Here is a 15,437-nt window from a genome sequence, read left to right on the forward strand (position 1 = left end):
AGAATGCGTCCAGCCTCCAGGGCTGCTTGGGAGCTCAGCCAGAGCAAGTCAGAACCAAGCCGACTTTACCATTTTCTTAGCCTCTGACAAGTGAAAGAGCTACAGAAAGTGTGGAATGGTCTCCAAAAGGACTACAAAAATAAGCATTTTATTAGACTGGATTTGGGGTAGGCTTCACAAGGGTGTCACTGGGTCATACTGTTGGGTATGTCTGAGGGAATATGAGGCTGAAAGAAACTATCCAGGATTTGCTGTCCCCGGCTGGGTTTTTTCCGGCTTGATGGAGTAGACACCCGGGACCTTTTAGAACCCTGTGCAAAATACAAAGATGGGAGGTAATAAGTACACATCAGGGAATCTAGCCTAACACTGGAATTTCCCACCTGCCTCCAAGTATCAATCCCTTTAGTCGACTCTCTAAAAAGTGCCCAAGAAAATCTTGCTAAAATGCAAAGCTGCAGCAGTGTGCATAGCTCAGCTGACAAAGGGCTTGCTTAGTGTTAGATAGAACTGGGTATGAGAGGCACACGCCTATAATCCCACCAGGAGGATCAGAAGTTCAAGGACATCATCTTCAGCTACACAGTGTGGATGAGGCCAACATTACATGAGACTCTCAAGGGGGTGGGGAGTAAGGGAATGGCTCAGTGGTTAAAAGTATGTGGCAGCCAGGCGGAGGTGGTGCATGCTTTTTTTTTTTTAAAGATGTATTTATTATGTATACAGGGTTCTGCTGTTCTGCCTACATATAGGCCTGCTGGCCAGAAGAGGGTACCAGGTCTCATTACAGATGGTTGTGAGCCACCATGTGCTTGCTGGGAATTGAACCCAGGACCTCTGGAAGGGCAGTCAGTGCTCTTAACCTCTGAACCATCTCTGTAGCCCGGTGGTGCATGCTTTTAATCCCAGCACTTGGGAGGCAGAGGCAGGCAAATGGCTGTGAGTTCAAGGTCAGCCTGATCTACAGAGTGAGTTCCAGGATAGTCACGACTGTTACACAGAGAAGCCCTGTCTCAAAAAAGCAAAAGAGAAAGAGAGAGAGAGAGAGAGAGAGAGTGTGTGCACGCGCTGCTATTGCAAAGGACCTGAGTTGGAGGGCCAGTACATATGTTGCATAGTTCACAAGCAAGTACCTATAACATCAAATCTAGGGAAGCCAATGCCCTCTTCAGGCCTCTATGGGCACTACACTCAATGTATATATACACACTGATACGTACACATAATTAAAAATAATAAAGATAAATCATCTTTTTCTAGGACTCAAATGAGCAGTTCTTCTCATTAAGCAGCTTTCCCTGATTCTTGTCTCTGAAATGGTTCCCTACCACATATGCCACAAAACCCAACACAAACACTTCACCTACCTGCGACACCAGAGCCCACATCAATTTGTTCTTGTCCCCCCCTACCCTGTAGTTCTCACTGTACAATCATTCTCTAGTTCATAAACTGTACCTCTGTCCCCAGCGAATGGATAAGATTCATCCCCAAATGTCAGTAAGTGACTTAAAAACCACCAGAGGCAGGCCTGGGGAAAGATGACAGGATGAACCTGGGGCTCACCTTGCAGGTCCCTCGCCGATGGTCCTCATACATTCGGAATACCTAGCCAAGATGGAGGTGGAAGGAAACAAAACAGGGCTGGCACCTCTCCAAAAAAAAAAAAAAAAAAAAACCACAATGCCCTGAGTGCCACCCAAACCTACGGTCAGCCCCAGCAATCTTGTTTAAAATATATATTTCTTTTATATAGCAATAAGTTCATGTAAAACAAGCAAGAGGCAAATAAGGAAAGATAATAAAGGTGGTGCCTTTTTCACGGCGGTAGAGACAGCTGCAGTGTGGAATTCCTCCCAAGTCAACCATCGAGCGCCAGGAGGTGCAGGGGTCACTGGGGTCTGTCCTTCTAGGGTCACACGATATACCTGATACGTCAGTTTGATGTGAGAGAAGGCGTGGGTCACCTGTGGGAGAAGAGATGGAACCAGCTCTGTGAATGTGAACACAAAAGCCTTCATTCCTGGATTCCTGGCACCTTTGCTAACCTACCTCCCCCAGGTGCTGGGGACGAGTGGCTGGGAGGAGTCCAGACCAGCTCTGCAGTTCCTGCAGGAGGGCTTTGTGCTGCTGCTCTTCTGAGGGCTCCAAGGCAACAGATGGAAACTCCCACAGTCCTGCCAGCAGACCTGATGGTGGCCAGATCCGAGGTCAGTGTCTTCTGCTCCCTCTTCTATTCCTCTGTTGCTTGTGACACTGCCCTCTAATCCCCATATTCAGATACCTGAGTTAGACCTCTGCACCAGCAGGATGAGGGGACCCCCAGTGGCTCTGGGCTGCTCCAGAACACAAGTGGCAGAGTGCTCCTCTCTGGGAGGCCTGCGGCTGGCCTTTCGAGGAAAGTTGGCCACTCCCAGAGTGGGGTCCCAGGGTTTTGTGGGAGGTAAGCAAAGCTGGCACTGTCTAGTCTTGAGAGCTGGAAACAGATCCCAAACTGCTCCAGCAAGTAGCCTTAGGTGCCAAGCCCAGTGGGAGGCTTAGTCCCACTGCAACATCAGCATCTTCTCAGGCCTGAAAAGGCAGCTCCCTGACAGGGACAGGGAGGGCAGGCTAGGACCAGGGCTGGTGCTTACCACACTCCTCTATGTCAGGACTGCCTGGCAAGGCTACGAGCTGTTTGCACTCCATCTGAGAGACATAGAGGAGGGTGTCATAGGGCAAAGGTCATTCACTAGGGCACCCCAACTCTTCCTCAGGAGGCTTACCCTCTGGTACGCCTGGCAAAGGCTCTGCACAGGGCACTGGCTGCAGAGAGGGTGCTGTGGAGTACACACTGTGGCCCCCAGCTCCATGGCTGCTTGATTGAAGTCCCCAGGCCGGGCTGGATCCACTAGCTGATGGGCTAGGCTCCTAAAAGTAAGGAACACTACTACAAGCAAAAACCCTGTGAAGAGACCCTTCCCAACTTCCCATCATCCCAATATCTTACCAGAGGTGATGAGAGACAAAGGTGCTGCTGGGATCGGCACCAATGGCGCGGACACGGCACAGCACCCGTAAAACATTCCCATCCACCACACCAGTTACCTAGCAAAGAGGAGCCTGGGAGTCAGGCTGGACATGGAAGAAGGGAGGTGTACATGTTAAATACAGGTGACATATGGGCTTACCTGGCCAAAGGCAATGGAAGCAATGGCTCCAGCTGTGTACCGCCCCACGCCAGGCAGGAGCTGCTGTAGGGTGTCTGCTGTACGTGGCACATGACCTCCTAGCTCCTCTACCACCTGATTGGAATAGAAAGGCTCACAGTATTAAGACATCTCAGGCCACTGGCCTCCTACTCTTTGGTGCACCACCCATTTACCTTCCTAGCTCCCTCTTGCAGCCGACGGCCTCGAGAATAGTAGCCGAGGCCAGACCAGAGTTGGTTCACTTCCTGAAGGTGGAGGTGAGAGTTCAAAATCAGAGTTCAACCTCAGTTGTTTCTGTTCTCCCTACCCAAGGGTGGCTCACCTCCAGGGAAGCACTGGCCAGGTCCTGGAGCGTTGGCCACTTCTGTAGTTCCAAGACAAGTAAGAAGGTCAAGGATGAGGATGGTGGAGGAACCCTTTTTCGGGGTCTAGCCAACTCTTCCCTCCCTCCCTGGCATCACCTGCATCCATCGGTTATAATAGTCGATCACTGTGGCAACTTGGGTCTGCTGCAGCATAACCTCTGACACCCATACTGGGGAGGGGGTTAACTAACATGAGTGAGTCACCCCGGCTCCTAGCCCCTAGCCCCCAAACCTAAGCATAACCCCTACACCCAAGGACTTACAGGCAAAGCAGCCCAGTTTTGTACTGACCAGCATAGGCCCGCCTGTCCAAGTCGGCCTCCTCCTCTACCTGTCAATGAAACCACAGGTGGAGATTCAATATCGAAAGAGCTAAATTCCAAGCCGGGCGTTGCCGCACGCCTTTAATCCCAGCACTTGGGAGGCAGAGGCAGAGGATCTCTGTGAGTTCGAGACCAGCCTGGTCTACAAGAGCTGGTTCCAGGACAATCTCCAAAGCCACAGAGAAACCCTGTCTCGAAAAACCAAAAAAAAAAAAAAAAAGAGCTAAGTGCCAGGTTCTCACTCATTGTTCCTGTCCCACTTACCCATCTTCTCCAAGGAAGGTCCCGCTTCTCTTGGTCATACCAGCTGAGCAAGGTCCTTCGGAAAGTCTCGACATCCGCCATGTCTCTGAACAGATGGTATGGGGAGACGGAAGTCTGCAGTAACTCCTCTCCCTTCTGCTTGGCCCGGCCTGCAGGACAGCCAGGACACTCAGGGATCAAACACCGCCCCCATTTTTTTTTTAATTATTTTTAAGTACTTGTGTATCTGAGGTATCTGATTCCTTAGAGCTGGAGTTCTGGGCACCTGTAAACTGCCCATCTCTCCAGCCACCCTTTTCAGTTTTCTGAGGCAGGGTCTCGACGGGATCTCATATAGTTCAGGCTGGCCTCAAACTTGCTATGTAGCCAAGGCTAACTTCAAACTCCTAATCCTTCTGTTCCAACCAAGCACTGGTATTACAAGAGTAACCACCACAGTTGGCTCTCAGTATTTAATATTTATTATGTTTATTGTGTGTGTATGATGTGAATGTGTGCCATGCGTGCGTGTGGAAGTCAAAGGAAGGGCAGCATTCTTGGAGCTGGTTCTCTCCTTCTGCCTTTCTGTGGGTCCTACTCAGGTCACTAGCTAGGTTTGTATGGCAAAAGCTTTTTCCCACTAAGCCATCCTGTGGGCCCTTTTGGGGATCATTTTGCAGGGGTTCATCAGGGACCCAAGGCATAGCAACCTGTAGTAGCCTGTTCCCACTTACAGCTTCTCCTACCCAAATCCCTCATTCATTCAAGCTTTAGAGCTACAATCTGATCAGGTCTAATTATGTGTGGCCTTGGCCAAATTTCTGGTCTTAGTTTTGTCAGAGTGTCTTTGGTCTCTCTGGGCCTCAAATGAAAGCTTAATAGTTTTAGTTAGGCAGAATAAGTACCCATGCAGAATAGCTTCCCTATTTTCAAAACACATTCAGGCTTATAAACTCATTTGATCCCATGAAAGCCACACAGACAGTGAAGAAATACATAGATGAAATTGTTCCATTTTACTGTTAAGAAAATACCCAGAGTTCTTGGCCCAAAGTTACACAGCAAGCCTGAATCTGCCCTCTTGTATGGCCAGTGAAACCAGTTCCTTGACATTATGGCAAGAGCCAGCTCCTTACCAGCAGGGGCAGAAGGCTTGGCCTGGCTGCTGCTAAGGGCACATTTTTTCCTTCTCTCGTGGTTGGTTGACAGCTTTCTGTGACTCCTTATGGATGCTCGTAGCCTCTTCATGATAACCTGGAACAGACAGATGTAGCCAATGTGGTCAGTCACAATGAGGCTGCATCTGAGGAGTCCTGCAGGAACTATAGCCACCTCTTCCCAAATCACTCAGAATGCCCAGCTTTCCTTTTTTGTCCCCGTGTATGTATCATGTGCTACGCTCAGAGGCTAGAAGAGGGTGTCAGATCTTCTGGAACAGTAGTTACAGCTGTTAGTGAGCCACCATATGCATTCTAGGAACTGAATTCAGCTATGAGAACAGCAAATGCTCTTAAATGCTTGAGCCATCTCTCCAGGCCTGTTTGTTTTTTTTTTTTTTTTTTTTTTTTTTTTTTTTTTTTTTTTGGTCTTTTGAAAAAAGGTCTCACTATGTAGTCCAGGTTTGCTTCACACTTCTGGTCCACTGTAATGCTTAATATTGGTTGTCAACTTGACTATGTCTGAAATCAACTAAAATCCAAGCAGTTGGGCATGTCTGTAAGGGATTTTCTTTTTTTTTCTTTGTTGAGACAGGGTTTCTCTGCGTAGCCTTGGCTGTCCTGGAACTAGCTCTGTAAACCAGGCTGGCCTTGAACTCACAGAAATCCACCTTATTTGCCTCCCGAGTGCTGGGATTAAAAGTGTGCCCTGCTAACCCCACCACACACCCCACCCACCCACCCCTACCCTGTCTGAAGGATTTTGATTGGATCATGTGGTGGTCTGAAAAAAAAAAAAGGCCCCCAAAGGGAGTGGCACTATTAGGAGGTGTGACTTTGTTGGAGTAGATGCTGCCTTGTTGGAGCAGAGTGTCACTGTGAGAGTAGGGCTGGTTTTTGAGTTCTCTTATGCTCAAACTTTGCTCGGTGTGACACAGTTGCTTCCTGTTACCTATGATCAAGACGTAGAACTCTCAGTTTCTTCTCCAGTACTGTCTGCCTGTATGCTGACATGCTTTGTGCTATAATGATAATAGACAAAACCTCTGAAAATGTAAGCTGAACCCCATTAAATGTTTTCTTTTATAAGAGCTATGTGGTCATGGTGTCTCTTCACAACAATAGAAACACTAACTTAGACAGATCGTTTGAGGTGAGAAAGCATACCCTAAATATGGGCCATACCTTCTGGAGGCAGCCCACATAACAGGACAAGGAGGTGGAAGCTTTTGCTTTCTGCTTGCTTGTCCTTACTCACTGGCAAGTGTATCTATCTGTTGCTGAGGCATTCTTTCCCTGGTATCAGACTCTACCTACTTCAGGTTGCTAGCATAGACTGAAGAGCAACAACTCCCTAGTAATTCCTGGGTGGCTTCACCACAGATTATATCTGCTGAGACATCCAGTCTCCTGGACTGAACAACTACCAGATTCTTGGCCTTTCCATCAGAAGGCAGTCATTGCTGAACTACTCAGACCACAGCCTGTGAGTCACTCTAATAAATTCCCTTTTAATATGTGCATTCATTCTATCCATTCAGTTCCATTACAGCCATAATACATTCTCCGATCACTACTTCCCAAGTACTGGGACTATACATGTAGTACACAACTATACCCGATGCGTCTATCTTAAGCCCTTTCAAGATGCTTGTGGTTGTCTGAGCGAGAATGGTCCCCACAGGCTCATATGCTTGGATGCTTGGTCCCCAGTTAGTGGAATTGCTTGGGAAGGATTAGGAGGTGTAGCCTTTTTGGATTGGGTGTGGGCTTGTTGGAGCACGTGTGTCACTGAGAGTGGGCTTTGAGGTTTAAAAAGCCCATAACAAGGCGAAGTCTGTCTGTCTCTCTTTCTCTCTGCTGCCTTTGAATCAGGATGCAAAGTTCTCAATCACTGCTCCAATGTTATGCCTCTGAAACCGAAGCAAGCCCCTAATTAAATGCTTTTTTAAAAATAAGAGTTGCCTTGGGCTCTGGGCAGTGGTGGCATGTGCCTTTAATCCCAGCACTCGGGAAGCAGAGCCAGGTGGATCTTAGTGAGTTCTAGGACAGGCTCCAAACCTACAGAGAAATCCTGTCTCAAAAAGCCAAAAAAAAAAAAAAAAAAAAAAAAAAAAAAAAAAAAAAAAGTTGCCTTTATCATGGTGTCTCTTCCCAGCAATAGAACAGTAACTAAGATAATGCCCATGGGTTTGGTATTGGCTAACTATGGCATTGAGGTATGATAAAAACAGATGAGCAAGTGGCTCATCTTGCTCAGAGAATCATTATAAGGCAGCCTAGTAATAGACAAAGAGTAAAGGGGCAGGGTAGAGCCAATGACCAAAGAGCACTTGTATATACCTGATGCTTACCAGCATATATGATTAAGGGTTGTTTGGGGTGTCTAGGAATACAGAATAAGTAATCAGTCTATCTGTTTAGATACTTAGACTGGTTATACTAACCATTACTAGTCACCTAGTCACCAGAGAAATGAGAAAACAAGAATTAAAGAGGGAAAAAGATTCGCCTGAGAGCAGATGGCAAATCAATGAGAAGAAAGAGCTAGTAAATTGTAACTGGCTGGACATTGGTAATAAGAAAATACACCTGGCTGACTGCTGCCAGACTGTTTTCCTGGCTATCTTTTCTCTAATTGCAAAAACATTACTAGCAGGGAACAGCAGGATGGCTGAACAGATAAAGTGCCTCCTGCCAAGACAAGCCTGATGCCCAAGGCATGTACGGGCTCACACACAAACACAACACACATTAAAAATAAATAAAATAAAATAAATGGGAGTACAGGCTTTTACAAAGTAATCTAACACTTACAAATGGGTGCTTACTGTGCGTTCAACCCCAGGAGGTGCTTTACTGTGTAGATGGCTCCAGGAGGCAGAAACTATTACTTCCATATCAGCTCAGGAAGCATCGGCTAGTTAAGCAATTTGATCTCATCTTCAGCTGCCCTGTAATCCTACCAAACCAGTTTTAATGTCTCTCCCCCGCCGCCCCCCCCCCCAGTACCTGGACTTCACCACCTCATTTTCATTAAAAGACCTTGCTTTTGCAATGTCTCTGGCCTCCATGGGCAACTGCAATCACATGCACAAGCCCACACACACACATGTAATTAAAAAGAATAACAATAAATCTTAAAACAACAACAAAAAGCCTGGAGGTGGTGATTCATTAATCCCAGCACTCAGGAGGCAGAGGCAGGAGGATCTCCAGGTTCGAGACCAACATACCCACAGTTCCAGGACAGCCAGGACTACACAGAAAAGGCCTGTTGGGAAAAACCAAAATAAAACAAATCAGGGTGGTGGTGACACCTATAACTCGGCACTCCAGGGGTGGGAATTGAAGACTTTCACTGTTGTTGCTGTCTTAAAGGAAGTTCAAGGTCAGCCTGTGCTACATAAGACCCGATCTTGTTGTTTTCCTGTGGCTACACAGGGTTTTTCTATGTAGCCACTGGCTGTCCTGGAACTCTCTAGACCAGGCTGGCCTTGAACTCAAGAGATCTACCTGTCTCTGAGAATGGAAATGGGAATGCTAGGATTAAAGGCATATGCCATCACCACCTGGTTGAGACCATATCTTAAAAAGGAACAGAACCCTCCAAATCTTCTCAGAGATCTCTTCTATTTCCTCAGAGCCCACACCAAATATATTTATTATACACAATATATGCTAGTTAAATTATGTAATGGGAGGCTGGAGAGATGGCTCAGAGATTAAGAGCACTGGCTGTTCTTCCAGAGGTCCTGAGTTCAATTCCCAGCAACCACATGTTGGCTCACAACAATCCATTATGAGATCTGGTGCCCTCTTCTGGGATGCTGATATACATGAAAGCAGAATGTTGTATACATAATAAATGAATAAAATCTTTTAAAAAAATTATGTAATGGTATGGGGGGAAGTCAGTGAGGTCAGGTAATGCTGCATATTGGTGTTATGGTGGAAGCTTCACCCCAGCCCCTGGTAACAATATACCCAGAGTCTGGAATGTTATGGGGGAAGTTCCACCCAAACCCCTCTCCCCTATCTCCCTCCAAAGCCCGCCAAATGATGACCCCTCCCCAAGAGATGCTCAAGATCACTCCCACGGGGTATTTAAACTGCATCCGGTCTCTGGTGGCGGGTGAGGGCTGGAAGGCCATCTGGGAACGTGTCCATTATGTGGGCTTCTTCTGATTCGGTTTGATTTGGTCTGATTTGGATTGCTGTATAGACGGCGAGGCTTACCAGGTTGCAGAAATTTTTGAATTGATAAATTAGTTTAGTAAGGGGAAATCCAGGTCGGTGGTTCCAGAGGATGTGAACCCACCCTAAGGTGGGACTCGTTTCCGACAGTGTTATTCTCTTCTGACAGGGGTCAAAATCTGACAAATTGGCTCTTCCTTGGTATCCTTCTATCAAACCCTTAACTCAAGTGCACATTATCACGTGAGTTTTTTTTTTTTTTTCTGTAGCCCACGCTGGTCTGGAACTCAAGAGAGATCCGCCTGCCTCTGCCTCCTGAATGCTGGGAGTAAAGGCCACCACCGCCCGGCTTCACCACCTGTGTGTGTACCCGTGTCCTGCAGGGCGCTTCCCGCCTCTCACTTCCTCCATCTTCCCGGGGTTGTGCCCCACGCTCAGACCCTTTACTCTGCCGCACTCCCAGCTCTCCGGAGCTGCTAGGCATGGTTTAGCTCAGCATAGGAGGCATTCTCTCCTCCACCCCCGGGAAGCCTACGTTGCCCACCCCAACCCCGGGCTGTATAGCTGCTGAAAAGGTCTGCGGTAACTTAAAGGTTCCAGGTTCCCGCCAGAACGTCCGGAAAAATGAATTACCTCGTGCGCAGTCTCCAGCCCGCAGCCCCAGAGAACCCGCCAGGGGGCGTGGCTTCGCTCAGTCCGGACGCTCAGCCAATAGGCACTCAGCGCCGCAGGGTCCGCGCTCCGCAATCGGCCGGACCGCTCTGAACGGAAGTTGGGCCCGACGCGACCGAGACGCCGAGACCCCGCCCCATCCTAGACCGGAGTCTTTCTGTGAGACGCAGCGGAAGTCTCCGCGTACTCACAGAAGGCTTGCGCGGTGCGCGCGGCGTCATGGCTGCCGACAGTGACGACGGTGTACCTTCAGTTCCAACGACCTCTGACGGTGAGCGACTTCCCAGCGGGTAGCCACAGAAGCTTACGCGGTTCTGTGGAGGGAAAAGCCTCGGGCCGGTAGTTTAGAGACAGGCCTGTAGCTTCTGCTTTCGCCAGATATCCTAGGAGACTACAAGTCCCAGTGTGCAGCGCGCGCAACTGCAAAGCCCGTAATGTTTAGATTGAGGGCATGTTGGGAGGTGTGGTTTGGATGGAGTCGGTGGTTGTCAATCGGTTACACTAGGGAAGTGTGGAGTTGGTCCAAGATACATGGAGCTTGGGTCTAACTTTTAAGCACCCTTGGGTCTGAGGAACCGCATGTGACTTTATGGGATCTGTTTGTGTTTGAGGTCTGTAGCTCAGGCTGGCTTCAAACTCAAGATCCTTCAGCTTTATGCTCCCTAGTCCTGAGATTACATGCTTGAAGAATAAAGAAGCCTTAAAGGTTGTCTACTTCACCTCTCTCCTGATAATGATGGCAAAAAGGAAGTGATTTCCCAGTCCCACATAAAGCTCTTTCCAAATTTAGGGCACTGTCCACTCCAAGGCTTGCGTGTAGAGCCGGTGAATGCAAAATCTCTAGGGAAAAGCTTGTCAACTGGGACCTTGTGGGAACATGAAAATCCATCACCGTCCTTATCCCTAGGTGGTGTCAACAAAAACACAAAGTCTGCTGAGGAGTTTGTAATACGAGTTCCTGTGGTGGATGTACAAAGTGACAACTTCAAGGAGATATGGCCATCGCTTTTACTGGCCTTAAAGACAGCTAGCTTTGTGGCTGTGGACACGGTGAGGCACGGAAAACAGGGAGGACAGGTGGTTGTGAAGGGTTTGATGGGTTCGGGGAATAATTACCATCTTTTACCCATCCACAGGAGCTGAGTGGGCTTGGGGATAGGAAGAGTTTGCTGAACCAGTAAGTACAAGGCTTTTCTTTAATCCCAGCTCTAACAAGTGGGTAAATCTCAATCCAGGGGTAGGGAGTATCAGCCCTGGGTAGTTTGGGTCCTTTGTGAAACTAACTCAGCCACAGCCATGCCCAAACCCTACTCTAAGGTGCATCGAGGAACGTTACAAGGCCGTGTGTCATGCTGCCAGGACCCGTTCTGTTCTGTCCCTGGGCCTCGCCTGCTTCAAGCAGCAGCCAGATAAGGTATGAGCTACCCTCAACACAGATTGAGGCATGGGACAGAAGAGTTGAGATGCTGGAGAAATGTGAGGTTTTCCTCCTAATTTTTGACAGAACAGATCCTCCTTGTTTTTCAGGGAGAAAATTCTTATTTGACCCAAGTGTTCAATCTCACCCTACTGTGCATGGAGGAGTATGTTATAGAACCAAAGTCTGTGCAGTTCCTGGTACAGCATGGCTTCAACTTCAACCGGCAGTATGCTCAGGGAATCCCCTACCATAAGGGCAACGACAAGGTAGGCCTCCAGCTTCTCTAGCCTTAAGTGTGTGTTCTCTGTGATGTATTTCTTGCTACCATAGGCTGAATGCCTGGAGGACATCTGCTTGTGAATATGGGTGTCACTGATGACAAGGCTGGGGAAACCTGAGACCTTCGAGGGAGGGTTAGACAATGAGGTAGCACTTTCCGGGTGGGAAACCTGGGGTAAGTGCGCTGCGCTGTCGCTGTCCTTCCCACTGACCCCTTCCCTTCCACCTAGGGAGATGAAAGCCAGAGCCAGTCAGTACGGACACTGTTCCTTGAACTAATTCGAGCCCGTCGGCCCCTGGTGCTACATAATGGCCTTATAGACCTGGTGTTCCTGTACCAGAACTTCTACGCACACTTGCCTGAGACCTTGGGAACCTTCACTGCTGACCTGTGTGAGATGTTCCCAGCAGGCATTTATGACACCAAATATGCTGCAGAGTTTCATGCCCGATTTGTAGCTTCCTACTTAGAATATGCTTTCCGGAAATGGTGAGGACATGGTTGAGGGAAAGGGGTGGGGCCTGGTATGAACCTTTTGCATCCACTTAAGATTATTTATCAAGTACCTACCATATGCCAGGCACTGTTTTTAGGTGCTGAGGATTCAGCAGTGAACAAAACACAAACCCCCCTGTTCTTGTGGAGCTTATACGCTAGTGGAGCAATACCCTCTTGCGCTGTTGCAGTGAGCGGGAAAATGGGAAGCAGCGGGCAGCTGGCACCCCACATCTTGCCCTGGAGTTCTGCAGCTATCCATCTAGCATGAGAGGCCATATTGACTACCGATGCTGTATGTCCCCTGTAACGTACCGTCGTTCTCACACCACCGGCATCTGCGACAAGTTCTCGGTGAGAGCATTCATCCATGTCTTGGGAAGGGGAGGTTCTGATGTATGGAACCCCTTCTTAGTTTCTTTCCAACCTCCAGGCCTATGGCTGGTGCCCTCTAGGACCTCAGTGTCCTCAGTCACATGATATTGATCTTATCATTGACACTGATGAGGCTGTAGCAGAGGACAAGCGGCGTCGGCGGCGACGTAAGGACAAACGGAAGAGGGCTTTGCTGAGCCAGCCAGAGACACAGACCTTTGAGGAAGCTGAAGATGGCCCTCCCACAAAGCAGGTCTGTGAAGACAGCCTTAAGACAGAAGAAATGGAGCAAAGAGTGACAGAGGGTGAAACTAGAGATGAACTTGGTTCCAAGCAAGCTCACAAAAGTGGCTTAGAAATGGAGCATAAAGCAACAAGTTCTGAAACAGTTGATGTGGCTACCACAGAACTGCCTGTGAGTCAAGCCAGTCCTAACCCTGTGCCTGGGGATGGACTGCATCGGGCTGGTTTTGATGCCTTTATGACAGGTTATGTGATGGCCTATGTGGGACTGAGCCAGGGACCTCAACTCTGCAGTTCCAGACCTTGGCTTCCTGAGTGTCACAACAAGGTATATCTAAGTGGCAAAACTGTACCCCTTACAGTGGCCAAGAGTCAGTTTTCTCATTCTTCTAAAGCCCACAACCAGAAAATGAAGCTGGCTTGGGGCAGCAGCTGACCCAAAAATCTGCCTGGCCCTAGGCCTAGGAGAGAAGCTAATAGTAGGAGAGAGATGTTTGGCAGTGTGTAGTGGCTCATGTTTGTCATCCCAGTACCCGAAGGCTGAGGTAGGACTGCTATAATTTCATGGCCTACATATCAAATTCCAAGTCAGCCAGAGCCATATAGCAAAACCCTATTTCAAAAAAAAAGAAAGTCATTTGAGTTATTAGCCTATGGTCACCTTTAAGTACTAAAGAGTTGTTGAGCAGGTCCTTGCAGAGACAGTGAGTACTTCACTATTTTCTTTTATATAGAGGCCTGATCCAAGGGTACAAATAAGGCTAACTAGCACTGCAGCATCAACTTTATTTTTTAATCTGAAAGTGTCTTGGGAAAAGTTTTACAAAAAAAAATCAACAAATTATGAAAATATTTGACCAACTTCATTCATTCTTTGGTTATTTCTTATTGCGGCTCTGTAAGGACAGACTGTTCCCAAAGCTCCAGCTATAGCAGGGAGAAAAATCAGTCCAAGTATAATACATTAACTACTGGTTTGTATCACCTGTTGACACATACACAGTGCAGGCCCTGGGGCCTACAAAACCAGCCCCACTCCCAACACCAAGGTTGAAAGTCTTGAGGCAAAACATTAAGACTTCTTTATAAATATGAAAATAGATTAATCAACTGGAAAGGTCTTTGAATAGGTTAGCTAAAAGATCTTTGACCACCACCACATTCCTTGTCTCCCCCTTGCATAGAGATGTAGTGATGTGGTCTGACCATACAGTGAGTGCAAACAGCAATTATTCAAGTGTCTTAGACATACTGGCAAGAAGCATCCCAGTCTTCAGTCTGAGAAATAGCTATGCCCTTTACAGCCTCCCAGGTAGCTCCAGTTTCCATCCTGTAACTTATGTGCCCCAGAATGGACACAAGAGACCTAGGGTAGGAAAGGAACTGATATTAGCTGCATAGCTGACTGCCAGCTCAGCCTGGAACTAAGAGTCCTTTGGTCCTGTCTAGGACGTGCACTGCAGTCAGTGGGAGCCAGAGCTCCTTGCTGGATTTCAGAGGCTTAGAATTAGGTTGGCCCTAACTATTGAAACACCTCATATTACAACCATTGGGCACTGAAAGCCCAACTTTTAAGCCAGGCTTTTCAGCCTGCCTGCTTTGGGGGCTCCAGGGAAGAGCCAGGCTGTGCACCAAGGGGGATCCAGCAATTTCCATTAAAGGTCCATTCCTATGGTGAGGCAGGGACTAGTCCTCCCCACCACCTCACCCATCCTGCTCTCCCTGGGTTTGCAAACTTATTCCCGAGACAGAGAAATGGACAGGAGTCATTTGTGGTCTTTCTTCCACCTCCATCTCCTCAGAGGCAGTTTCAACACATGGACTGGTCCCCTTGGGCCTGGGTCCAAAACCATTTTCTTCTTGGGGGTTGGAGCAATCCATGGCCTCATGGACTGAAGCAGCTGGTAGGGCAGATGCCCGGAATGGTGGGATCTCTCTTACTCCATACTTGAGACGACTACTGAGTCGTGGTGGAGGCCCATCAGACAGTGATTCTTCACCGCCCACAAAAGGACAGGCCTGACGCAAGAACTCAGGTGAACCAGGCAAAGAACGCCACCTTCTGGAAGACATGGCCAAAGGCTCCTGACAATCAGCCAGAGGTGTAGTTCCAGGTTCTGGTGCGTCCAGGTCAAATACAAGGGAAATGACAGATTTGCTGGGCAGGTCAAAGAATTTGATCTTGCCACCCTTGAGGTCCTGGCGTGCACTGAAAGGGTTGACTTTGGGGGTACGTATAGCACCATCTCGTGGCCGGTAGTAGGGGTCCAAGACACTGACTGTACGTGGAGGCTTACGAGAGAAAATGTCTGACTGGCTTCGAGACAGCCAGATAGTACGTCTTGGACGCGGAGACTTATGGGGAATCTTGTCATCCAGTGAACTCAGTCGTTTCCCTCCAGGCACTTTCTCCAACAGTCCTGAAGAACAGTAAGCCTGAGTTACTCTCAGTCAACATAAACAGCACTTTATTATA

General features: G+C 48.2%; 3 protein-coding genes across 10 annotated transcripts in view; 1 reads left to right on the plus strand and 2 right to left on the minus strand.

Moving 5' to 3' along the window:
* Positions 1–116: 116 nt before the first annotated feature.
* Positions 117–10,233, minus strand: Mutyh (mutY DNA glycosylase). 5 transcript variants are annotated; one of them, XM_027402579.2, is made up of 18 exons: positions 10,110–10,217; positions 8,516–8,553; positions 8,111–8,241; positions 5,259–5,376; positions 4,144–4,292; positions 3,848–3,887; positions 3,653–3,726; positions 3,514–3,555; positions 3,365–3,436; positions 3,171–3,284; positions 2,990–3,087; positions 2,766–2,910; positions 2,634–2,688; positions 2,285–2,476; positions 2,053–2,189; positions 1,815–1,967; positions 1,567–1,608; positions 117–311 (listed from the first exon to the last, which is right to left on the minus strand). In XM_027402579.2, exons 3-18 carry the CDS (start codon positions 8,177–8,179, stop codon positions 186–188), a joined length of 1,626 nt encoding a protein of 541 aa, XP_027258380.1. In that variant the 5' UTR covers positions 8,180–8,241; positions 8,516–8,553; positions 10,110–10,217; the 3' UTR covers positions 117–185. The 5 variants fall into 5 exon arrangements, with proteins under 5 accessions (XP_027258380.1, XP_027258381.1, XP_035295578.1 ...); XM_027402580.2 differs by lacking the exon at positions 8,516–8,553; XM_035439687.1 differs by lacking the exons at positions 8,516–8,553; positions 10,110–10,217 and adding an exon at positions 9,519–10,085.
* Positions 10,234–10,274: 41 nt separating this feature from the next.
* Positions 10,275–13,827, plus strand: Toe1 (target of EGR1, exonuclease). Its single transcript, XM_027402584.2, has 8 exons — positions 10,275–10,419; positions 11,056–11,198; positions 11,285–11,325; positions 11,466–11,562; positions 11,676–11,834; positions 12,078–12,337; positions 12,535–12,697; positions 12,777–13,827. The coding sequence occupies exons 1-8, from the start codon at positions 10,368–10,370 to the stop codon at positions 13,395–13,397; spliced, it is 1,536 nt and encodes a 511-aa protein (XP_027258385.1). The 5' UTR covers positions 10,275–10,367; the 3' UTR covers positions 13,398–13,827.
* The window catches only part of Tesk2 (testis associated actin remodelling kinase 2), an 89,840-nt gene continuing 88,130 nt past the window's right edge, over positions 13,728–15,437 (minus strand). For all 4 annotated transcript variants that reach the window (XM_027402577.2, XM_027402576.2, XM_027402575.2 and 1 more), the window contains one exon: positions 13,728–15,381. In XM_027402577.2, the coding sequence (XP_027258378.1) occupies positions 14,666–15,381 (716 nt within the window). In that variant the 3' untranslated portion in view covers positions 13,728–14,665. The remainder of the gene's footprint in view (positions 15,382–15,437) is intronic.

This window comes from Cricetulus griseus, chromosome 2 (genome assembly GCF_003668045.3).
Source record: "Cricetulus griseus strain 17A/GY chromosome 2, alternate assembly CriGri-PICRH-1.0, whole genome shotgun sequence".
NCBI lineage: Eukaryota > Metazoa > Chordata > Mammalia > Rodentia > Cricetidae > Cricetulus > Cricetulus griseus.

Bases quoted from the DNA above. Each gene is read 5' to 3' on its own strand.
- Mutyh (XM_027402580.2), bottom strand. From the start codon at position 8,179: ATGGAAGTAATAGTTTCTGCCTCCTGGAGCCATCTACACAGTAAAGCA. The intron at 3,437-3,513 runs GTGAGCCACCCT...CTCCACCTTCAG, and splicing joins TGGCCAGTGCTTCCCTGGAG to GAAGTGAACCAACTCTGGTC. The intron at 312-1,566 runs GTGAGCCCCAGG...TATTTTGCACAG, and splicing joins ATCGGCGAGGGACCTGCAAG to GGTTCTAAAAGGTCCCGGGT.
- Toe1 (XM_027402584.2), top strand. From the start codon at position 10,368: ATGGCTGCCGACAGTGACGACGGTGTACCTTCAGTTCCAACGACCTCT. The intron at 11,199-11,284 runs GTGAGGCACGGA...ACCCATCCACAG, and splicing joins GCTTTGTGGCTGTGGACACG to GAGCTGAGTGGGCTTGGGGA. The intron at 12,338-12,534 runs GTGAGGACATGG...GCGCTGTTGCAG, and splicing joins GAATATGCTTTCCGGAAATG to TGAGCGGGAAAATGGGAAGC.